We start from the raw sequence: 25,565 nt of genomic DNA, 5'->3' as shown, positions 1-25,565 counted from the left end.
AATTGATGCTTTTGAACTGTGGTGTTGGAGAAGACTCTTGAGAGTCCCTTGGACTGCAAGGAGATCCAACCAGTCCATTCTAAAGGAGATCAGCCCCGGGATTTCTTTGGAAGGAATGATGCTAAAGCTGCAACTCCAGTACTTTGGCCACCTCATGCGAAGAGTTGACTCATTGGAAAAGACTCTGATGCTGGGAGGGATTGGAGGCAGGAGGAGAAGGAGATGACAGAGGGTGAGATTGCTGGATGGCATCACTGACTTGATAGACATGAGTCTCAGTGAACTCCGGGAGTTGGTGATGGACAGGGAGGCCTGGCGTGCTGTGATTCATGGGGTCGCAAAGAGTCGGACATGACTGAGCGACTGATCCGATCTAACCAAATTGTTTTCCAAAGTGGTTCTAACATTCTACATTGTTACCAACAATTTGAGAGTTCCAGTTGCTTTGCATCCTCATCAGCACTTGGTATATGTGTGTGTGTTAGTTGCTTAGTCGTGTCCGACTCTTGCAACCCCATAGACTGTGCCCACCAGGCCCCTCTGTCCATGGGATTCTCCAGGCAAGAACACTGGAGTGGATTGCCATTTCCTTCTCCAAAAGGAGCTATAGAAAGAAAGAAAGTGAAGTTGCTCAGTTGTGTCCAACTTTTTGTGACCCCATGGACTGTAGCCTACCAGGCTCCTCCATCCATGGAATTTTCCAGGCAGGAGTACTAGAGTGGGTTGCCATTTCCTTCTCCAGCACTTGATATGGTCAGTGTTAATTTTAGCCATCCTAATATGTCTATCATTGTAAGTTATTATGGTTTTAATTTGCATTTCTTCTATGACTAATGGTATTGAACATCTTTTGATATGCTTCTGAACTTGTTGGCTATCCATAAATCTTCCTTTGAAAAGTGTTCAAATATTTTTTACTGTTTGTGAGTTGTCTTATTGTTTCTCTGTATAATTTCTTTACATAATCTGGATTCAAATCCTTTCTCAGACCCATGCAGTGCAAATATATTCACCAAGTCTGCAACTTACCTTTTATTTTTATTTATTTTGCAGAGTCACTGAGCTTTATGGTTCCATTTGGCCCCAAAACACACTTTTACTGGCCTCAAGTTATCTTTTCAAAAATAACTAGGCATGTGAATTTAAACGTTCCCCACCCCCAGGGGCCTTCCACCATTCGGTTCCTCCCAGGAGCTCCAAAGCGGAAGTTGAGTCTGTCCCACTCGGGTCGTTGCGAAGTGGCTCTGCTTCCTGGGGTGGGGGATGGGGGTGAGGTTCTGATGTGAATGACGGTGATGTGCCAGCGCAGAGGCTCTGCTGATGGCCGTCACATGGTTGCACAGGATGACTTTTATTTCCTGGCCATTTTATAGAAGACTTTCAACTGTATTCCCAGAACTTCAGATTTGGACACCAGGTCATCGAGCTTCTTGCCCGGTGCTAATAAAGACTCCATGGTGTTGTGCAGAATGATGTTTCTGCACATCTGCACTGGTCTCATTCAGTTCAGCCTGCACTTTAGTCATGGAGTCAGCTTCTTGGGGGTTCTGGTGTCTACTGAGGTGACTGTCCAGGCCTGTGTACTGGATGGTATAGGGGGATCCAACTGGCCAGTCTATCCTGTGGACCTGCTTGGAGAATTCGTCTAGTACCTTCTCTAGCAAGGTAGAAGACCCCCAGGATGGATGTTCACTGTCAGCAATGACCACTTCTGCAAGACTGTCATTTCTCACGAAGACATAGCACAGATATTCTTGTTCCACAGAAGTTTGGCTATCTTTTGCAGAGCACTCCACAATCAGGATCCCCTGGAGAAGGAAATAACAACCTACTCCAGTGTTCTTGCCTGGAGAATCCCATGGACAGAAGAGCCTGACAGGCTACAGCCCATGGGGTTGCAAGAGTCAGACATGAATTAGCGACTAAACCACCACCACCACCACCAGCACCACAATCAGTTGGCTTGTGCAGGCGGTGAATTCCTAAACGCTGGACCTCTGGAAGAAGCTGAAAGAGGACACATCATATGTGGCTTTGAGCAGCACTGCCTTGGACTCGCCTTTGTACAGACACTTAGGCTGTACAGCTTCATGGCACTGCGCCCTCTGGCCGGCCACCCACCTGGCGGCGGCCAGGGCTCACAGGGATCAGCATGGTGCCGCCCCTCGAAGGGCCGACGGGTCAGCCACCTGCTTCCTTCTGCCTTTTATTTCTAAATGGTGTCTTCTGATGAGCCGATTTTAAAATTTTGGTAAATTCTAATATATCAATTTTTATTTTATAGTTTTAAATAAAATTATAAAATAAAGCTAATGAACTATGCTGTGCTGTGATTAGTCACTCAGTCATGTCTGACTCTTTGCAACCTCATGGAATGCCCCACTAGGCTCCTCTGTCCATGGGGTTCTCCAGGCAAGAATACTGGAGTGGGTTGCCATGCCCTCTCCAGGGGATCTTCCAAAACCAGGAATTGAACCCAGGTCTCCCACATTGTGGGAGGTTTCTTTACTGTCTGTGCCACCAGGGAATCAATTTTTATTTTATAGCTTAAAATAAAACTATAAACTAATAAAATAAAACTAGTAAACTATAGTTTAAAATAAAACACATTTGTGTCCTATTGAAGAAATTTTTGGTTAACATAAAGTTGCAAAGATTTTATCCTATTTTTTTTTCCTAGAAAATTCATAATTTTAGCTTTTATATTGTCTTAAGATTTTTGGATTACCTCGTTCAGAGGATGTGACTGCTGATTGATTCCTGAGCTGGACCTGGGCAATCAGGATCCTCACTCCCTCCCTGTCCTTGGAATGGGTGTGCCACCCACCATTCCCATAGCCAGACCCATTTTCAAGGATGCAGCTGAAGAGAGAGTCATGTGTTGTTGAGACCATCTGAGTGAATCCACTTAAGATTTCTCTATAAACTCCTAAGATTCTGGCTGGTGGTGTGAAGATTTACTCATCTTGTGGGTGCCCAAGACAAGCCTCCTAAGTAAATTCCCCTGCTTATTATACTTGCCATTTGTCTGGGGTGGTCCGTGTCTTCAATTTCTACTTGGTCTCCATGGAGGAAGTTTATATTTTGTATATGAATATCCAGTTGTTTCAATACCCCTTATTGAAAAGTTTATACCTTTCCCACCACAGTACCTTGCATGTTAGTTAAAAAAAAAACCAAAAAAACCTGATTATTTATATATGTGTGTGTGTGTATTCTGAACTCTCCTTTTTGTTCCATTGAGCTATTAAACTATCCCTTATGTTAATATTACACTGTCTTGATATTGTAGATTTAAAACATCTTGAAATAAGTCCTCAGACTTTGATAACTTTTGAATTGTTTCCAAAATTATTTTTGTTCTGTTGGGTCTTTGCATTTCAGATAAGTTTGAGAAAAAGTTGTCCAGCTTTTACAAACAAAAAATCTTCTGGGATTTTCATTGAAATTGCATCACATTTATAGATCAATTTGGGAGACTAGACATCTTAGTCATATTGAGTTCTCCAATGCATGAACATAGTATTTCTCTTCATTAACTTAAATCTATAATTTCTCCCAGCTATGTTTTCTAATTTTCAGTGCAAAGACTCAGATATAGTTTATCAGATTAATTCCTGAGTATATTATGTATTTTGATGTCATCATACATAATTATTTTATGAATCTAATTTTCCAGTTTTTCATAGCTATTAATACTGTGTACAAGTGCAGAAAATCAATTTTGTTTTGACTTTATCAAATGACTCTGCTAAATTCACTTAATAGTACAGATCATAGGTTTTTCTACTTACAGTCATGTTGTATTCAAGTGATAATCATTTTACTTTTTTTCCCAGAAATGCTAAGATTTTATTTTATTTTATATGTGTTTTTCATCATTTATTTTGTTAATTTGATGAGGTAAATCAACTTTTTTGAATGTTAAATTATCTTTCATTCCTGGGTAAGCCTTGTCTAAGTTCAGTTCAGTTCAGTTGCTCAGTCGTGTCCGACTCTTTGCAATCCCATGGACTGCAGCATGCCAGGCCTCCCTGTCCCATCACCAACACCCAGAGTTTACTCAAACTCATGTCTGTTGAGTCAGTGATGCCATCCAACCATCTCATCTTCTGTCGTCCCCTTCTCCTCCTGCCTCAGTCTTTCCCAGATTCAGAGTCTTTTCCCATGAGTCAGTTCTTTGCATCAGGTGGCCAAAGTATTGGAGTTTCAGTTTCAACATCAGTCCTTCCAATGAATATTCAGGACTGATTTCCTTTAGGATGGACTGGTTGGATCTCCTTGCAGTCCAAAGACTCTCAAGAGTCTTCTCCAACACCACAGTTCAAAAGCATCAATTCTTTGGTGCTGAACTTTCTTTATAGTCCAGCTCTCACATCCATACATGACTACTGGGAAAACCACAGCTTTGACTAGATGGACCTTTGTCAGTAAAATAATGTCTCTGCTTTTTAATATGCTGTCTAGGTTGGTCATAACTTTTATTCCAAGGAGTAAGTGTCTTTTAATTTGATGGCTTCAGTCACCATCTGCAGTGATTTTGGAGCCCCCCCAAATAAAATCTCTCACTGTTTCCACTGTTTTCCCACCTATTTGCTATGAAGTGATGGGACAAGATGCCATGATCTTAGTATTCTTAATGTTGAGCTTTAAGCCAACTTTTTCATCCTCCTCTTTCACTTTTATCAAGAAGCTCTTAAGTTCTTTGCTTTCTGTCATAAGGTTGGTGTCATCTGCATATCTGCGGTTATTGATATTTCTACTGGCAATGTTTCATCCAGCCCAGTGTTTCTCATGATGTACTCTGCATATAAGTTAAATACGCATGGTGATAATATACAGCCTTGAGGTACTCCTTTCCCTATTTGGAACCGGTCTGTTGTTCCATGTCCAGTTCTAACTGTTGCTTCTTGACCTGCATACATATTTCTCAAGAGGCAGGTCAGATGGTCTGGTATTCCCATCTCTTTCAGAATTTTCCACAGTTTGTTGTGATCCACACAGACAAAGGCTTTGGCATAGTCAATAAAGCAGAAGTAGATGTTTTTCTGGAACTCTCTTGCTTTTTCTTTTTTTAAAAATAAATTTATTTATTTTAATTGGAGGCTAATTACTTTACAATATTGTATTGGTTTTGCCATACATTAACATGAATCCACCATGGGTATACACGTGTTCCCCACCCTGAACCCCCCTCCCACCTCCTTCCCTGTACCATCCCTCTGGGTCATCTCAGTCACCAGCCCCAAGCATCCTGTATCATGCATCAAACCTGGACTGGCGATTCATTTCATATATGATATTAGACATGTTTCAATGCCATTTTCCCAAATCATCCCACCCTCTCCCTCTCCCACAGAGTCCAACAGACTATTCTATACATCTGTGTCTCTTTTGCTGTCTCGCATACTGGGTTATCATTACCATCTTTCTAAATTCCATATATATGGGTCAGTATACTGTATTGGTGTTTTTCTTTCTGGCTTACTTCACTCTGTATAATAGGCTCCAGTTTCATCCATCTCATTAGAACTGACTCAAATGTATTCTTTTTAATGGCTGAGTAATACTCCATTGTGTATATGTACCACGGCTTTCTTATCCATTCATCTGCTGATGGACATCTAGGTTGCTTTCATGTCCTGGCTATTATAAACAGTGCTGCAATTAACATTGGGGTACACGTGTCTCTTTCAATTCTGGTTTCCTCGGTGTGTATGCCCAGCAGTGGGATTGCTGGCTCATAAGGCAGTTCTATTTCCAGTTTTTTAAGGGATCTCCACTGGCAGCTTGATCTCTGATTCCTCTGCCTTTTCTAAATCCAGCTTGAACATCTGGTTCACAGTTCACATACTGTTGGAGTCTGGCTTGGAGAATTTTGAGCATTACTTTACTAGCGTGTGAGATGAGTGCATTTGTGCAGTAGTTTGAACATTCTTTGGCATTAATTTTCTTTGGGATTGGAATGAAAACTGACCTTTTCCAGTCCAGTGGCCACTGCTGAGTTTTCCAAATTTGCTAGCATATTGAGTGCAGCACTTTCACAGCATCATCAAGCCCCATCTACTCATCATCATTTTCATATATTGTTGAGTTTGATTTACTAATCATTTGTAAAGGATTTTTATATATCTGTTCATGAGGGTTATTGGCCTGGATTTTCTTGTTTTGTAAGTCTTTAATTTGTTATCAGTTAATACTGACCTCATAAAATGAGTAGGAACGTGTTCCCTCCTCCCCTATTTTCTAAAAATTTGCATAGGATTATTGTCTATTTCTTAATTGACAATATTTATCAGTAAAGACTTGATCCAGTTTCCTCCTCTTGACTTCATTGCCACAGATTTCTTCTCAGATTTCACTTATTCTTACTCATTCAGATATCATGTCTTTCTTCTCATGTCCAGAATATAGATAAGAAATCTACTAAGTCACTAATTAATTATCATCACTGCTCTGCTTAAACAACTCCCTTGTTCATTGTTTTCCTTGACCTCATATTTAACACAGTGTTATTCGGAAGAGCACTTAAGACCTGTTGCAGCCTGGGTTCAACCTCCCTCTTAAATCTCATTCCTCTCCACTAATCCTTCAATTTTCAGTTTTTGGCCATTCAGCTAGAATTCCAGACTTTAGTAGTTTTGGTATCTTTAATGCTAATGTCTGATCCTGAAATATTCTATTCTCACTTTTCAACTTTCCTCTTAATATTGTCTCATTAGTATATCCTTCCTTGATTCCCACAGGCATGATTAGATTCTGTCTCTCCAAGGTGTTTCCATCTCTCCAAGGTGTGGCCACAGAAATCTTTGCTTGTACCTCTGCTTGCCTTTGGTGATGCTTTGCTTTAGCTTGATGTGTATCTTTCACCTGACTCTATAAATACATATTTCTTTCTTTCTTTTGCAACCCTTAAGAGGAACTCAAGAAATACTTTTATTGATCTAGATTATTGATCCAAATCCTCTTGAATGTTCTTGGAGCTTTGGTCTTGTCCTGATCTCTTGATGTTTTACCCAATTTCTGAATTTAGATGAGGATTTGAGGATTTCAGTTAGATGGTCCATGTTTACGTTCATCTAATGTTTTAGTATTAATAATTTTCTTTTTGGGGGGCCAAAGGGCACATGGCTTGGAGGCTTTTAGTTCCCTGACCAGGGGTTGAACCTGTACCCTTAGCAGTGAAATCATGAAGTCTTAACCACAGGGCTGCCAGGGAACCCCCAACTTCTCTATTTTCTGAGTCTTAAGTTCTTGTTTCAGTTCCTCATCCTCTCCTTCAGTTCCACTCAGATTGACCTTTGTATTGCTCCTGTCTACTCATTCCTCCTCCAATGAGGTTCTGACCTGATAGTTTCTACCCTATAATACCAATATCCTGAAGTTTCAGAGATATCCTAGCATCCTCTAAGATAGAATGATCTGTCCTAAGCTCATTGTTACCAAGCTTGGCTTCAGTGTTAGAAAGTTGAGTGCTTCACGTTAGTGTTCATAATCTTGGCTCTACCTAAAATAACACCACCTGTGTCTTCTTCCCTCTGGAACTGGGTTAGTACCATTAGAACACAGCTTTCCTAAATGGAGGAACTGGTTTTGGGCAATGATAATTTCCAATCAAATTGCGCTATTCTCTTTTAATATAACTTGTGTTAACGTCTGTCTTTCTAATTAAGGATTATCTTTCTGAAGACATACAAATCTGGCCAAGTCCTGAACTACAAATTTTCATGTATTTGTTCTTATTTTTCCTTTGGTTTCATTAAAAAAATACTTTTTTTCTTCAAAAAACAAATACTTTTTTCCTTACTGGATTTGAAGAATCCATGAAGACTCATGCATACCACCACACATGTCCTTTTACATACACACTCAATTTTTCCAATCCTTCTCAATCCAATGCAATGTCCAGATCCTCTATTCTCTTGAATATTCTCTCATCGATTAATCTGGCACTGCTTTAAGGAGTGATTTTAGTGACTGAGTTGAGTCAAGTGTAGAGAAATTGGTTAAGAAGAGACAGAGCTGAAGGTAATCTCACTAAGGTGAGATAAGATATGGATGGCAATACCTACAGGACTTGGCCTGCCCTTGTGTCTACCATTTTGAAATCTAGCACAGGAGACATTTGGCATTTTCTCCAGCCTTATTCCATGGCCAGATTCTCTCATCTTATAAACACTGTCACCTATTAATCCATTCTTCCTCTCACAGTCCCACCTATGTCATGGGGTCATATAGGTAATATTGTAGCTGGTCCTGGTGTTGTCCCTCCCCATCTCCCTGCCCTCCTCTTACTTTCCCTAAATCAGGTTGCTTGGTGATCAAATTAGGTGCCCCATTTCCCATCACAGCATGTCTCTCCTTGCTTCTGGCTGCAGGCCCTTAGCCCTCTCTTGACATGGCACCCTGGAATATGATGTTCAAAATATTCCATATTGGGGCTGTTCCCTGAGGACTCAGTAACTAGAAGAGACCCTGTTAGACCTTTGTTTGAAGAGGGAGCAGAGTACTAATTGGTGTCTGGGTGGTGGGAGTTTCACTTTGGATCCCTATAGGCAGTGGCTGAAAAGGTACCCATTAAATACCCTGTTCTTGGGACCTGACTGGTAGCTTAACTTCTCATTCCTCGTAGGTCAGTGCACCTCTTTGGTGAGTAATGTTTAAGGGTAGGCCCAAGGAAGAGAGATTCGTATAGGCTACATCTACAACTTAATTTTTCCCCCAACCTTCCCAGATCTGGATAATCTGATAGGCTGTCTGGGGGTAAAAATGCATTTTATTGATAACAGTAGGGAAAAAGGGGAAATATCACCAATATTGATAATGTGTACATCATCATAGATCTATCTAGACCTTTTTGTGTTGTATATGGGCTTCTCTGGTGGCTTATGTGGTAAAGAATCTGCCAGCAATGTGAGAGACCCAGGTTTGATCTCTGGGTTAGGACGATCCCTTGGAGAAGGGAATGGCTACCACTCCAGTATTCTTTCTTGGAAAATCTCATGGACAGAGGAGGCTGGCAGGTTATAGTCCATGGGGTCACAAAGAGTCGGGCAGGACTGAGTGACTAACACTTTCACATTGTGTCATATACAAGGGCGGGGGCGGGGATTGGGTGTGTGAGAATTACTTCCTCCAAAGCAAGCAAACATCCTGCTGGTTCTGGCCCAACAGTAAGTTATTTATAAGTTGGCTCCTCCTTGAAGCCTGCAGGGTGAGCCTTAGGGAAACATTTATGGAGGCCCCTGCATCTGCCTCCAGGAATCCTCTAGCTCCAGAATTCTTAATCTCATTTTACTACTTCCCTGATGGAAATAAAGGAGTTGAGCTTACTGAATTAGACTTTCCCTTGAGGCATAATGTTTATAATGAGGGACATTTGCTGGGTCCTCAGGGGATAGTTGGGCCATTAGATTTAAGTATTTCCTACACAGTCCTGAAGACACTGTTTCATTCCACAAAGTGGGCTGAGGCTTAAGGTTGGGCAGCTTTTTGGATAATATGAAACAGGTGCTCAGGTGATCAAAGCCACATTTCTTGACACCTTCCAACACCCTTTCCCTCACAGCACCATATTCTGGGGATGCTGAGGGAAACAATGTGTGTTGGGAGGTAGAAAAGGAACATTATCTGGGAGGATATAGTATTTTTGACTGGGTGGCTCTGGGTTACTACTAAACAACATCCACACGCGGGATGAAACTACCTTTTTTTTTTTTGGAACTTATCATCTTTTGTCAAATCAAATGCATTGCCTCTGAATTGCTAAAGTTTCTGTTGCTCTTAATCAGATAACTCCTAATGCCTCATTTACTTCTTGTAATTCAGTGACAATAAAATGACTGTTTCTAGCATTTGATAAGGAATTTTCACATATTGTATGTCACTGGATTCTCATGATCCTGTGAGGTAGGTTTTAGTATGTTCATTTCACATGTGAGGACACTAAGGCTTGAAAATGGTTAGATGCTTTGCTTAAAGTCACACAGCAGACATATGGAAGAAATAGTACCTCGAACGAGGATCTTGACTTCTGGTCCAGAGTTTAATACCAAGACGCCAGAACTATAGGTCCATTCAAATCTCCTTATCTTCCAAGCCCTTATGCCTTCTGCTGTTATCACATAGTCTCCTTAGCAGCTATGGTTTAAGGTATGGGCAACAGTCATGTAATTTCTCTTGGGGAGAAAAGCAAAATGTTATTGGTCATTTTAAAGCTGCACTGTTTCTTGTTTTTTTAAATTGTATTATAATTGCTTTAAAATGCGGTGCTAGTTTCTGCTATATGACGAAGTGAATCAGTTATATGTATACAATGTAATATTACTCAGTCATAAAAAGGAATGAAATTGGGTCAGTTGTAGAGATGTGGATAGACCTTGAGTCTGTTACACAGAGTTGAGTAAGTCAGAAAGAGAAAAACAAATATTGTATGTTAATGCATATATGTTCCTTCTTTTCTGAACTGTGCTCCTGGGCTAACTTCTGCTCCTTTCCCTCATGGTTAGAGACTCCTTCTTGCTGCCATTGAAAGTATGAGAGGAACCCAGCTGTAATGTCTCTGCCTGGAATGTGAATCAGTCTTATGCTCCAAAACCCTCTCAGACCCTAGGCCCAGGTCTCTGCATGTTCTTGTGCTTTTCTTTGGCATGAGAGGACTGTGGTACTGGCGGTGTTGGGGGATGCTGGAGAGACACCTAATCCCTAAGTCGTTCTTCATCTGCCATGCTATTTGGTTCCTGTGCTGCCCACTCGTGGCCACAGTGTCCTGGGCATTCTTCCTCTACTCCGTAGCAGTCACTATTCTCTTGAAGACAAGATGATAACCTCCTAGCTCGTGGATCAGTGGATGTGAGAGGTCTTGTCTGATTCTGCCACTAATAACTCTGGGACTCTGGGTCTTTTACTTATTTCTAGACCTTAGTTTTCTAACCTACAAAATGATGGTTTGAGCATAGTACATGTTGGGGATATGTATAATTCTGTACACTTTATGTGATTACATGAAAAACTGAACTGGAAGATATATCGGATCATTTTATTTTCTGTTCTCAGCAGTATAGGTGTGATATAGTTTTTGACTTTCATATGATAATTATTAAAAAAATTTCTGTTCATTCCAGGTCACCACAACTCTGAACTTTGTGTCTGCTGCTGCTGCTAAGTCGCTTCAGTTGTGTCCGAATCTGTGCGACCCCATAGATGGCAACCCAACAGGCTCCCCCGCCCCTGGGATTCTCCAGGCAAGAACACTGGAGTGGGCTGCCATTTCCTTCTCCAATGCATGAAAGTGAAAAGTGAAAGTGAAGTCCCTCAGTCGTATCTGACTCTTTGTGACCCCATGGACTGCAGCCTACCAGGCTCCTCCATCCATGGGATTTTCCAGGCAAGAGTACTGGAGTGGGATGCCACTGCCTTCTCCAGAACTTTGTGTCTACCCATGTACAATACCACCTTGAAGGAGAGGGAGATACAGAAGGTGGTGAAATCAAGATATCTATTGAGATTTTGGGGAAAGAAGCAAGATATACATTTGTGAAATGATTGGCGAATAATCCAAGGAGGAATCTAATTAGTGTTGGAGTCATCGGGGACCATTTATTCTGTAACCTGGAAGTCAGTGGAGTTTAGAGAAGTGGAATGTCTCCAAATTAAGGAATTTTCCAGATGTTAGGATTTGGGGCAGTTTCAGATGAAGGTTGGTTGTAATAAGACTTATGTGAGGTCTATGCTGATTAGATCAATCACTAGCATTCAGAATTTGGGAATAAGAGCATGATGGGAAGGAGTTTCACTTACAACAGTTCCTGGGCATCTACTTGAATCTGTGATTTACTTAAATTATGTCAACTGCTCCAGGTCACAGATATAGTAGGAGGTGTAATTCTGGAAACTGGTTTCTGCTTTTTTTTGTTCAATGCATTTCCCACTAGACCAAGCTGACTTGCCTCTTTCGTGTTTAAAGATCTTGCAGAAATATTGACTAAATTGAAAATTACTTTTGACTATTTTCTTAGAATAATGGGGAAAGACTGATGGTGATGGTGGAGTTAGTGAGACCACATGTTCTGAGCTCTTAACCTTCTCATTGAATTTAACCTGCTTGCCTTTCTTTGCAGGGGCACTTCACACTTCTAAGTGAGGTGACCACCATGACTTTTCCCAATAATTCTCATCTCCTCTCACATACTTTCTTCTTGGCTGACATCCCAGGACTGACTGCTGTCCGCATTTGGATCTCACTTCCCTTTTGCTTCATGTTCTTCCTGGCAGTGACTGGGAATGGTATCCTGCTTTTTCTCATCTGGACAGAATGCAGTCTTCACCAGCCCATGTTTTTATTTCTTGCCATGCTCTCCTTTGTTGGCCTGGTTCTCTCTCTCTCCACTCTGCCCAAGATGCTGGCCATTTTCTGGTTTGGTGCTACAGCCATCAGCTCCTACTCCTGTCTTTTCCAGATGTTCTCCCTCCATGCATCTCTGCCATGGAATCAGGGGTGCTGGTGGCCATGGCCCTGGACCGCTTTGTGGCCATCTGTAACCCACCACGTTATGCAACCATTCTTACCCCAGTAGTTGTTGCCAAGATTGGAGGCCTGGTGGTGCTTTGAGGTGTGGGTTTGACCACCTCCTTTCCAGGCCCAGCCCATGGGCTGCCCTACTGTGGCTCCCACACAATTGCCTACACCTACTGTGAGCATATGGCAGTGGTGAAACTGGCCTGTGGGGTCACCATCGTGGATAACCTCTATGCCTTTGCTGTGGAGATCTTTCTCGGTGCTGGGGATGTGGCCTTTATTGCCTACTCTTATGGGCAGATTGTGAGGACCATGATTCATTTGCCTTCATCTGAGGCACATGCTAAAGCAGGCAGCACACGTCAGCTCACGTCTATGTCATTCTCTTTTTCTACGAAGCAGGCTTTCTTTCTGTAATCATGCAGCGCTTTGGCCAACCCACAGCCTCTGCTGCCAAAGTCATCCTTGCCAATCTCTACTTGCACTTTCCCCCTGCACTGGACCCCATTGTCTATGGAGTCAAGACCAATCATATCTGGGAGCACATGTGTAAAATTCTAAGTCTCAACTGTATTGATCCCACCTGAGTGTAGTTCTCATTAGTTGGACTTTGGGGGCCAAGGTGACCCTCCCCTGTGTGATGGGAGCCCCATAAGACCATGCTACTTACCTGGTGGGGACAAAGAAGAGAAAGCAAATGAAGTTATCCTGAGTGTTTAGAAGTTGGGAAATCTCTTCTGTGACCTATGGTGTTTAGATATTTAGATGAAAATCGAGAAAGGCTGGGGTGTATCAGATGATCAGTTAGCAAGTACTTTTTTGGATACCTTTTCCCCTAAAAGTTTGTTATTTACTTGTCTTGACCAAATAAGTGCATCAGGTAATTAAGAAATAATTAGACTTTAATAGATCTGGATCAAGTGACTCAGGAGTTCAAATGAAAACATGGACCACCTCCCACCACCATGACGCTGACACATAGCCTGTCTGTGGAACAAGTAAGGCTCCCTCTATCAGAAAAACTTTGGCATCACAGAAACTGGGGTGGCAAATTCTGGAGATACGTTAAGTCTTATGATCATGAGAGAAACTCTGTAAAATATTCATGTTCCATCTGACTCCAAAATTGCCAATAACATTTGAAATCTTTATTCTTTGTATTTTTCTAGCCTGCTTTTGAGATGGATGACCTTCTATGGTTCTTATAGTATTATGAATTTTTAACTTCTCAGGTTAATAATAATAATTTATTTCCTCATTTTTAGTCTCTGGTACAAAGACCTGAGTTAAAGTTTATTGCACACAATAATTATTGTTCTAATTCTTGCTTTGTTTATTTTCTGTCTTCACTTCTAACTCTCTTGCCCATTGTCTTTTAGTTTCTACCATTGGTACTCACTGTAATGTTTCTTGTATACTGTTAAGTATTTACACACTCTTGCAATATATGTAGTGTTGAGTGAGTGTTATGTATTTGTAATAACATGTTTCCTTCTTTAGTTCTCTGAGAGTCCAGCTTCCTCCAGTTATGCATTTTCTGGGCTCTTCCTAATGGAAATGCATCGTCCTGTCCTTTTCCTTGACATTTCTACTCATCTTGAATTTCAATTCAAACCTCACCTTCTTGAGGAAGATTTTTTTGAGCTAGATAAGGTCACTTGTTTTTTGAACCCAGAGTACACTGATTGAATGAACGATCTCTGTCCCCCATCTCCAGTAAATTGTGAGTTAGATGTGTTGTCTTCTTATCATAGTACCTGGCACATAATAGGCACTCAATAAATGCTTTGTTCAATAAATACATCTCATTCTTTTCATGGACTGTGTCATCACCAGCATATTTCCTCATCAGTAACATTGTGTTTTTCCATAAATAAATACATAAATCTTCATAAGTGCAACAGTAGGTACTCAATACATTTTTTATTGGAGAAATTAAATAAATTTTCACAAAAATGTCATTGCCATTGCAATCACTATTTATAGTACTCTCTTCACTACCATTGTCATGACTAAGGGCACATTAACTCAGTCTTTTCAGGTGTTATAAGTTCAACTGCTGGTATTTTGGATACTATGCAAACATATTAGAGGACATGTTTATAACACAGACTCTGCTGTGCAGAAGCAAGGAACAAAGAGAAAACTAGCATTTGTCTTTCTTCTTTTCTTTATTTGCTCTCTTTTTCTTCATTATCTTCTTCTTCACCCTGAGTATTTACCAGGTTGTCAGTGTCATGATGAAATGAATTTGAAAATATAGAAATTATGATAAAATGTGATAGTGCTATGGTAAAGATTGGTTCTAAGTTATAGAATATTAATTCTCAATGGGAGGCCATGGGCAGAGATGGGCATGGGTTAGACTGGGCTTAAATTGATGCTATAAATGACCAGAGTTTAGAGACTATGAGCCTGAATTGTTGGGTGGGTAAGTGGACCAGGATTAAATTTATGGTCCCTATGGGGAGTCTGCCTCAGTCCTTCTCTGAAGTGGCTTCTGTTCAATGCACATTGAATGATCCCATATTATTCTCTGTTAAATATTAATCTGCAATATTATTAGTAAGAAGAAAGCTTTTCAAAGAAAGGGCAAAAAGAGGAGGACCCCCTTTCTCTTATCCCTGCTCCACTGATGGGAGTGGAAGAAAGATGGGCAGAAGAGAGGGAGCAGCAAAAGCTGCTCCATCAAAGCTCCATCAGAGCTCAAAGCTCTCTATTGATGGTAATTATCACTTAAACCTCCATCCACCTAAGGTATTTCCCTCTACAGCTCTGTGGTTGCTCCCTCTTTGTATTAACATTAGTGTAAAATTTTGATAATTTGAGCAGCTCTTGTTTTCCTCTTATTCTGTGGTACCCTGAAGCTTAGAGAATAAAACTGCATTATAGATAAACTCTGTCATTTAATGTCTACTAAATGTGTATGAAGATGGTACTCTCATAGTTCTCATATTTTTCTAATGAAAATGTTACACTTCCTACTAAGTGGGGAACATCCATTTTCTCACACCTCTTTTACCTCTGATTTGGAAATGAGTTTACTGTTCTTGTTCCTAAATGCAATGTTCAGTTCTTTATTTATTTTTGTAAAAACAGACTAGCAATCAAACAAGCACAGACTGGTGCTTTCAAGGTTTGTGTCATTCACACGTATCATCCTCTACCTCTCCCCGTTACTAATATCTCTTCTTTCATCAAATGATGGCTCAATCAACATCTTCTTTATTATTTGGCTACCCATAGTCCTGAAGGGAGACTTCAGGGTGAATGACCCATTGAACACTCTAGGTTTTCTTATTCTTCTTTTCTTTATTCCCAAAGATCCTATCTCATTTATTGATTCCCATGATATATACTTATACTTGAACCTCGTTAAAGATTGCTATGCTTGTTTCCAACAGATGTCCCATCATCTATACTTCATTCCTTCCTATCCATACTCCTAGTATGAGGCTTAATAATGAGATTCTGATTGTTTCAACCTTCTGCTTAAAATCTTCATAACTTTCTGTTGCCCTTTAAAATGACCTAAAACGTGCATGTTACAGTCTTACTTACAGGCCAGGCTAAGTCCCTGAGAACTACATTCCCCAATGTCATGATTTCTTTAGGTCTTTGAAAATACCAAGCTCCCTTCTCTCCTGCCTCAGGGATTTTGTATCCTCAGCTTACTCTCACCCTTCTCTTCACTTTTAACCCATTCTTTTGGTCATGAACTTGAATTTAGGATGGCTTCCCTGAACTCTCCAGGCTGAGAATGTTCTCATAAAACACTTTAGTTTTGACTTATAACACTTATAACTTCTACTAGTTATTCTTATGATCATGTATTTAAAAGTATCATTCCATGATCTGTGATCACAAGGACTATTTTATCACATCAGCTGTTGGTGGCTGTTTTTTTGTCCAACATCTATTAGAGTACTTAGATTTGGTAGATATTTAATATCTATTGAATAAATGAAAAACTAAGGCTTCCCACTAGCTATAAGTGAAATGTTTGTAGACTGGAAGAATGAAAAGACTGCACTAGAAACTTTATTCCAAAGGAGAACACGGTCCCTGGGGTCGACTGGTAGCTGCTTTATCTGAGATGGGACCAAGGGCAGAGTTTACCTGGTGATGCAAAGATGTGATAAAGAAGATCCTAGCCTACCTCATTGGAAACTTCTTGCGATGAGTTGTCTGAGATGTGTATTTATCCTATACTTGCTATAGTATTGAAGTTGATGTTTGTATGCTTGCCACAATTCCCCAAAGAGAAGAAGAGTGCTCAATTCACCTGAGACAGGTGGCATTTATCTTAGGTTAGGTCCTCTAGAATAAACCTAATGCAGAGATTTGTATGTAGGTGGCTTATTTTGAAGTATACTTGGAAATAACACCTGTCAAGAGTGAAGGAAGCAGGATGAAGCAGAGAAAGAAGTTAAACTGTGATCCAGTTATCCCAGATGCTGATGTTGATTTCTTAGGGATGCTCTTGAGCTGGGATGGTGCTTCAGTGTTGCTTCATACAGGAGAAAATATGTCAGGATGTTGTATTTATACATAGACCAGTCATTGAGCAAGATCTACACTCAGGAAAGAGAAGCAATTTTGTGTGAATCAGCTCTTTGTCCAAAGGAGTGGCTCAATTATGATAACTTTTAGCAACAACATTCACAGTAGATGGAAGATGGAACCTACTGAAGTACAAAATCCACTTAAGTATTTATTGGGTCTGAGTTTGACCTGTGAATATGAGAAGTCTGAGCTTACACAGCAATGTGGGGTTTCTTAGCTTCCTGAACATGAGGTTTCTTATCATAGTAATCAGGATGTACAGGCTTAGGAATGATGACCAACACTGGACCAACATTAGCCATCTGGTCAGGGCTAGGTACCACTCCTTGCTTACCCAATCAGCTGTTCCTGGGACAGCAGACTTAGCTCTGTGTGCCTCTAACCAATCGGAAGGTTACATTTGGCTGTATTCAGATGGGTTTGGGTGGCCTCTGGGACCTGCCAGTTGGTAATAACATCTTCCCTGCTCAGTACCTTGTTCACAGTCACCAGGACTGCTTTGGAGAAGTATCATAAAAGGCTTTGCCTTTGAGGTAAGATTACAGAACCAACTATGAGTTTGTGTATAATTTATAGTATAACTGATATACATCACTTAATTAATATTTATAAACACTTGTAAGACATAATATTTGCTTTACCATTAGATGAGGCATCATAGACAGAGTTTAAGTATCATACCAAGATTTCATTTATAGAATGTGAATGGTGCAGAATTAAAATTTTATTTATTTTATTTTATTTTTTAACTTTACAATATTGTATTGGTTTTGCCATATATCAACATGAATCTGCCACAGGTATACACGTGTTCCCCATCCTGAACCCTCCTGCACAGCTTGTGTTAGCCTGTTACATCATGAAGTCTCTGCCAGCTAGCTGATAATTATTAATTTCAATGAGACATGGTCCTTTAGTTGATATAAACCATTAAGACACTTAAAGAATTTCTATGATATAGATAAAACAGAAACTTGTGGATGAACAAAGAAGGATAATAAAATAAAATGCCCATAACTCAATCAGTGGTTCAAACATAGTCAGTGAATCCTTTTTAAGAGGCAGAAGACAGTGGACTCTGAAGTTTGAAGAAACAGCAATTCAGATAAAGAGCAGGAGAAAGAATCCATAAAAAGGCCCATGTTAAATAGGATGGTATACTCATGTTATTCCAAAAACGTAAAAACGGTTAAAGTAAACTATACATGTGGGAATATTTTAAGTACAAGTCAAAGATATACAAAAAGATAGACTTTGAAAACCTTGTACACCAGTCATAAATGTAGGTTTTATTTCACAGATTAAATGAACTAAAAAAATCTAACTGTAGGAGTGACATGATGACATCTGCATTTTAGATGCATTTAAGGGAGGCCTGGTGTGCTGCGATTCACGGGGTCGCAAAGAGTCGGACACGACTGAGCAACTGATCTGATCTGAATAACACTTTGGCTTGAGAATAGAGAGTGGATTGAAAGGATAAGTGACAAAAGCAGAGAGATTTAAGGAAACAATCCAGTTTGGAGGAGTAGGGAGTATGACCTAAACATGGGGTTGAGAAAAAGAAGTGGATATAAGGAGGGTTAAAAATCCAGTCAACAGATACTGTGATTATGTAAAAAGGACGAGAGACAGAATTGCGCATGCTCAGTCGCTCGCACTGAGTAATGCCAGAATCTTTCTGTAGCCCACCAGGCTCTTCTGTCCATGGGACTTTGCAGGCAAGAGAGACATAATAAGCAAGGGTAATTTCAAGTTTGTATATTGGGTTGGATAAATTGACAGTGATGTAATTCACAAAAACATGGCAAAAAAGTGGAGCAGATTTAGGAATAGGTAAGTTAATTCAGTTTTGAATATGTTGAGCATGTGGTGTAGATATTTAGGAAGCAAGTGGAAAAGTGGATTTGTGTTTCAGAAAGATATTTGACTTAAAAAAGCTGTTTGGAAGTATATAAATTAAAGCATATAAACACTTAAACTCATGTGAGCTCAATCAGAGATAAAGCACAGAATATGGAAGACAGGAAAGAGTGAACCCTTGGAATCAGCAACATATAACTAATAGGTAGATGGAGAAAGCGGTGGACTGGGGATATGAGAGAAACAGTGGTAGAGTACTAATTCATGGAATCTGAGGAATACTAATTTAAAAAATAGCAGGCTGGTTTATAGTGTTGATCAATGCCAAGGGGCAAAAAAAGAATTCTTCTGTGTAGACAATTGCAGACTAGAAGTAATTGAATGTTTGAGTTTCAACATATCTCTAAAAGCAGCCTACGCTTACGCTTATCCCTAAATGAAACTAGTCTCTCTTAATTAGGATATGTGGATATCTTGCCTTTGCTAAATTATCTGAAGAAAAAGAGATTTTCCTCCTAGTATCTGATTTTATTCCCTTGTGTTACAGTTTAAACTTCTTTCTTCATCTCATGAAGATGGTAGCCAGATCGGGACAGTGTAATAATACATAAAGAATGAAGAAATCATGACTTTGGTTTTTTTGCCTCTTCCCTTTCCAAGCCATTGATGACAACCCTGAGTAATTCCAGCTGGAGGCTGATCCAGCCATCCTTTTTCCTGATCGGCATCCCGGGTTTAGAGGAAAGCCAGCGCTGGATAGCACTGCCACTGTGTGTCCTTTACCTCCTTGCCCTACTGGGCAATGTCACCGTCCTCTTCACCATCTGGATGGACCCATCCTTGCACCAGCCTATGTACCTCTTTCTGGCCATGCTCTCTGGCATTGACCTGGTCCTGGCCTCCTCCACTGCACCCAAAACCCTTGCAGTGCTCCTGGTTCACGCCCATGAGATTGGGTACACCGTCTGTCTGATCCAGATGTTCTTCATCCACGCGTTCTCTTCCATGGAGTCAGGGGTACTTGTGGCCATGGCTCTGGATCGCTATGTAGCCATCTGTCACCCTCTGCACCATTCTACCATCCTGCATCCCAGGGTCATAGGGCACATTGGGATGGCGGTGCTGGTGCGGGGGATACTCCTCCTCCTCCCCTTCCCCATCTTGTTGAGGAGACTTGTCTTCTGCCAGGCCACCGTCATAGGCCATGCCTACTGTGAACACATGGCTGTGGTAAAACTTGCCTGCTCAGACAGCACAGTGAACCGAGCCTATGGGCTGGCAGTGGCACTGCTTGTGGTTGGTCTAGATGTCCTGGCCATTGGTGTTTCCTATGCCCTCATCCTGCAGGCAGTGCTGAAGGTACCAGGAGGTGAGGCCCGACTTAAGGCCTTTAGCACATGTGGATCTCATATGTGTGTCATCCTGGTCTTCTATGTGCCTGGAATGTTCTCCTTCCTCACTCACCGCTTTGGCCGGCAGGTGCCCCATCATGTCCATGTTCTTCTGGCCACACTCTACCTCCTGGTGCCACCTGCACTCAATCCTCTGGTCTATGGGGTGAAGACTCAGCAGATCCGCCAGCGAGTACTCAGGGTGTTTGACATAAAAGGACAGATCTGAACACATCCCAATCATTTTCTTCAGAGGTTCTTGCCAGCCATGCTGCCAGGAGCCCATGGTTGGTCTTCGCCACATGGATCAAGTCCATTGTTATCATGAGAAATCTTTCTGGTCATAATAGTCTCATGGCAAAGAACATCATGAACACTTGGCTCCATGGCTGATTGGGATGTGCCTAGAGAGCCTGATTGTGAATATTTCCTCCATCCTTTATTTCCTAATCCAAACATTTCTCTATTCCTGGTGATGGAGGGGTTTGGGGTTAGGAGACACACATGATGGCTCTGGATATGCCATTTTTTCTATCTAATGACTGACTGTGCAACATCTCCTAGAGTGTATATGGAAAGTTCCAGTGTTTGTCCTGCTTTAGTTCTGAGTGTCATCAAAACTTGTAAGTGCTATGAGCTTCAGGTCACTAGGCTCCTGTGTAGTAAGAACCTTTCTCAAATCGTTTGAGACAGTCACAATGTGAGAAAATACCTTTTCCTGAAATATGGGTGTTATTTATTTAAAACAAACTTATGTGGAGCAGATACTGTGATAGGGAATAATGTGATATCCCTGTATTTAGTGTAGAAACACATGTGAATAGTGACTTTCTTTTTTAAAAGATCTGTTGTATTTCAGATTTATTGCATTTTAATTTACCTATATTTTTCTTTGGATAAAGAAGGAATAAGATAAAGTGTTGAATTTATGTATTTTATAAGTATTAATTTAACCAAGCAAAAGTAACCATGTAATTATTTGTATCTCACAACTATAACATATGTTAGAATATGATGTTGATAAACATAGGTTTATTAGTAAATTTAGAAGCAGTTATGCCAGTGGATGCAAGAGTTGGACTGTGAAAAAAGCTGAGCACCGAAGAATTGATGCTTTTGAACTGTGGTGTTGGAGTAGACTCTTGAGAGTCCCTTGGACTGCAAGGAGATCCAACCAGTCCATTCTAAAGGAGATCAGTCCTGGGTGTTCTTTGGAAGGAATGATGCTAAAGCTGAAACTCCAGTACTTTGGCCACTTCATGCAAAGAGTTGACTCATTGGAAAAGACTCTGATGCTGGGAGGGATTGGGGGCAGGAGGAGAAGGGGACGACAGAGGATGAGATGGCTGGATGGCATCACCGACTTGATGTATGTGAGTTTGAGTGAACTCCGGGAGATGGTGATGGACAGGGATGCCTGGCATGCTGTGATTCATGGGGTCGCAAAGAGTCGGATACGACTGAGCGACTGAACTGACTGACTGACTGACTGATGCCACTTAAACTGAGTTACTCTTTCTGAAATGTGGATATGGAGTGATTTCAATGAGGCCTCACTCCATCTCTGCTAACAGGAACTGGGTAAAAAGTTATAAAAGGATTGTCGTAATTGATTTGTTGCCTGTTTGTGGGATATTGCCTTAATGTTGATCTTAACTATTTTGAGTCCCTAGAAAAGTTACAATGTTTTTTAGTCCTTGAAGAAATCAAGTCACTGGTACCTAGAAGTAAGATGCTCAAGTGATCAGAGTATCCTATCTTGAGATTCCATCATGGTAGAGTAGATGGTTAGTGTTTCCAATTTCTCCTTTCTTTGTAAATTTTACTTCTAATAAGTAGTTTTATATTATAAAGCTGAGTATGAAGTCTTTAATTTGGTTGTCACACATGGGTGAGTAAAGGAGGATTGGTCTGAGTTCTTATTGCAGGAGGGATTACATATTCTCATCACTCTTTTCTAGGTGTGGGATTTAAACTATGGTCAATTGTCCTGGGGAAGCCAGTCTATGCTATATCACACACACTGGAAAACAACTACTTTGACACTAGAGGTATTTAGTTTGAGTAGATTATAAAAGGAGTAATTTGCTTTGTCCTTCCATTTATAGTACTTTCCAGTGCTTGGAATGTGGATGTGAAGCAGCTTCCTTGGATCAAAAGATGGAAATGTGTGTTGAAGATGGCAGGGCTACATTATAGAAAAGTCTGTGTCCTGATTCTTCCTGGGCCACCAAACCTGGCTTATATCTGTGACAAAAATGAACTTAAAGTTGGTTTAAGCCAATGTATTTTGGGGGGATCTTTGTTACAACAGACTAACCTATAGCTTAAGCAGTATACAGTCTTCATCTCAGATCTTTCTAGTAGTATACGTATTTCTCTGCTTGAAGGACGTCTTTTAAAATTTCCTTTTGAAAAGATTTGTGGTTCTTGTCTAAAAATCTATTTATTTTACTCACATCCAAATTTAGTATGAGAAAGTTATTTAAATTATTGCATTATTTAATTTTCTACTGTGTCTGTGGTATATCCTCTATTTCATTCCTAGCAGTGTTTGCTTGTGCTTTTTCTCTTTTCCTTGATTACCCATGATAAACATTTATCAGTATTATGAAAGTATTTCACTGTGTAGCCATTCAGCTAAGTGTTAGTACTGATGCTTTGGATTAACCTTCTTGTCTTTTCTGCTGGTTTACTGACATTACCTCAGAATTAACTGATTCTCTCTGTCTGGCCCCACAGCAATGACAGGGCTTGGAGATTCAGCAACACCTCCTTCATTTATAGAGGGAGCTGGTTTTCTTGTCACTTTGTGCACAGGATACTAAACTGACCCATCTCCTCTGACACTACAAGAATAATTTCTTCATTAATTCACTGAATGATTTTTCTTTTATGTTATTATTTCTATTTATTCTAAGCTTGGAGCATTCCCTAGATCTCCTAATAAGAACATTTCCTATCTCTAAATCAAGCTTTAACTTCTCCAATTACTCTTTCCCTAACTCATAATTCTATCGTCCACATTTACATTGGTTTACAGATTTTTTCATTTTGTTTTTTTTCTATATTTCCAATCCAATTTGACTTATGGATCCATAAAATTCAGAAAATATTTGAACCAATTGTTTTACACTTCCCTGTATCCTAGAACTGTTATTGTTATTTTAATAATTCTTTGTCTATTAAATGAGACTTTTGGGAGAGAGAGAAAAGTACATCATATTTTCAGTCCAGCATCCTGAATCAGAAATATTACATTTTAGATTTCATTTTTTGGTATTAGTAGTTTTGTATATAGCTTCCATTTTAAGCCATAAGCTTCTGGTAGATAGGAGTCTTTTGTGTTCCATTTACTTCTCAAAGCTAAATGTCTGACTTAATCTCCAGTGCAAGAAACATCTTCAGTAATTGTAATACAGGATGAATACACAAACTTGGTACCTCTGCAGAGAGTGCTTCTTTTATTCTGTTAGTAATTTTTGGTGTGGTTTTTTGTTTAGGATTAGGAATACAGATTTCTCATTCTAGAATTAGATGTTCCTCAACTTGGTAGAAACAGAGTGCCTCTTTGAGAGAAAAAAGCTCAGGAGTACTGCTGGAGATTAGAAGCGCAGGTTTTCTACTCTTAATCCTCTCTGTATTCTTAGGAGTAGTGATCACTCACAAGGAATTAAAGAGGGGCCAAAGTAATGTATGGATGTGAAATTTGGTCTATAAAGAAAGCTGAGGTCCAAAGAATTGATACTATTGAATTGTGGTATTGGAGAAGACTTTTGAGAGTCACTTGAACAGCAAGGAGATCAAACCAGCAAGGTAATCAACCCTGAATATTCATTGGAAGGACTGATGCTGAAGTTGAAGCTCCAATACTTTGGCCACCTGATGCAAAGAACTGACTCATTGGAAAAGACCCTGATGCTAGGAAAGATTGAAGGCAGGAGGAGAAGGGGACAATAGAGGATGAGATGGTTGGATGGCATCACCGGCTGAATGGACATGAGATGAGCAAGCTTGGGAGTTGGTGATGGACAGGGAAGCCTAGCATGCTGCAGTCCATAGGGTTGCAAAGAGTCAGACATGACTGAATGACTGAACTGACTGAAAGTAATAATAGAGCTTAATAACTTCCATATACATAGCTCTCCAATAAGTCATGACTGATATATGTGGAAGCAGAGAACACAGAGGGGGCCATCAATTTCATTCCCTTAATTCTAGATCTTAGGATCGCTGCTTACTCCCTTCCCCAATCTGGGGGCATACTTGATGTGAAAATTTGGCTCAAAGTACAAATATCTTTGTTGTTCTTGCTTAGTTTCTGAGTCTTTTCTGACTCTTTTGCGACCCCATGGACTGTAGCCCCTGTTCATGACTCCTCTGTTCATGGGATTTTCCAGGCAAGGATACTGGAATGGGTTGCCATATCCATCTCCAGGGGATCTCCTCGACCCAGGGATAAAACCTGTATCTCCTGTATTAGCAGGAGGATTCTTTACCACTGAGCCATCTGTAGGATTCCCATAAATGGATGAAGATCTAGAAAAATGTAAACTACAAAAAGATAATGGCTGGCTCCCGAGTTTTCTTTGGGAAGCCGATCATGGGTACTTATGCAAGTGAACTTATGACATTTGAATATGATGCAAAAGACAGTCCATTGCTGTCCTTATAGATCCTCTAGGCAGTCAGTGAAATGGACAGGTTGGAACAGGCTACCTACTCTTAGACTCAACAACCCCACCACTACTCCAACAGTCTGTCAGGTTAGTGACCTTTCTTCCCTTATGTAAAAACAAGCAAGAGAAAGTGGAGGATAAGGTTCCTTCTTAGTAGGCAGCAGAGGGCGCCTTTCACTTTCTTTGGGTGAGGTTGATGATGTTATAAGGGCTTTCCTAGTAGCTTAGCTGGTAAAGAATCCCCCTGCAATGCAGGAAACCTCAGTTCAATTCTTGGGTCGGGAAGATCCCCTGGAGAAGTGATAGGCTACCCACTCCAGTATTCTTGGGCTTCCCTGGTGGCTCAGGTGGTAAAGAATCTTCCTGCAATGCAGGAAACCTGGGTTTGATCCCTGGGTTGGGAAGATCTCCTGGAGAAGGGAATGGCTACCCACTCCAGTATTCTTGCCTGGAGAATTCCATGGAAAAAGGATCCTGACAGACTACAGTCCATGGGGTCACAGAGAGTAGGACACAACTGAGCGACTTTCACTTGATAATGTTAAAGGA

General features: G+C 40.5%; 1 protein-coding gene and 2 pseudogenes across 1 annotated transcript; 2 read left to right on the top strand and 1 right to left on the bottom strand.

Annotated features, from left to right (window-relative positions):
• Positions 1-1,248: 1,248 nt before the first annotated feature.
• On the bottom strand, positions 1,249-2,247 carry LOC102393953 (annotated as a pseudogene).
• Positions 2,248-11,352: 9,105 nt separating this feature from the next.
• Positions 11,353-17,609, top strand: LOC102404216 (annotated as a pseudogene).
• Positions 17,610-17,894: 285 nt separating this feature from the next.
• Positions 17,895-21,436, top strand: LOC102393631 (olfactory receptor 52L1). Its single transcript, XM_025266529.2, has one exon. It carries the CDS (start codon positions 19,613-19,615, stop codon positions 20,564-20,566), a length of 954 nt encoding a protein of 317 aa, XP_025122314.1. The 5' UTR covers positions 17,895-19,612; the 3' UTR covers positions 20,567-21,436.
• The last annotated feature ends 4,129 nt before the right edge of the window (positions 21,437-25,565 follow it).

Source organism: Bubalus bubalis, chromosome 16, assembly GCF_019923935.1.
Source record: "Bubalus bubalis isolate 160015118507 breed Murrah chromosome 16, NDDB_SH_1, whole genome shotgun sequence".
NCBI lineage: Eukaryota > Metazoa > Chordata > Mammalia > Artiodactyla > Bovidae > Bubalus > Bubalus bubalis.
The sequence above is the reverse complement of the archived record's forward strand: the minus strand, read 5'-3'. Positions and strand labels throughout refer to the sequence as shown.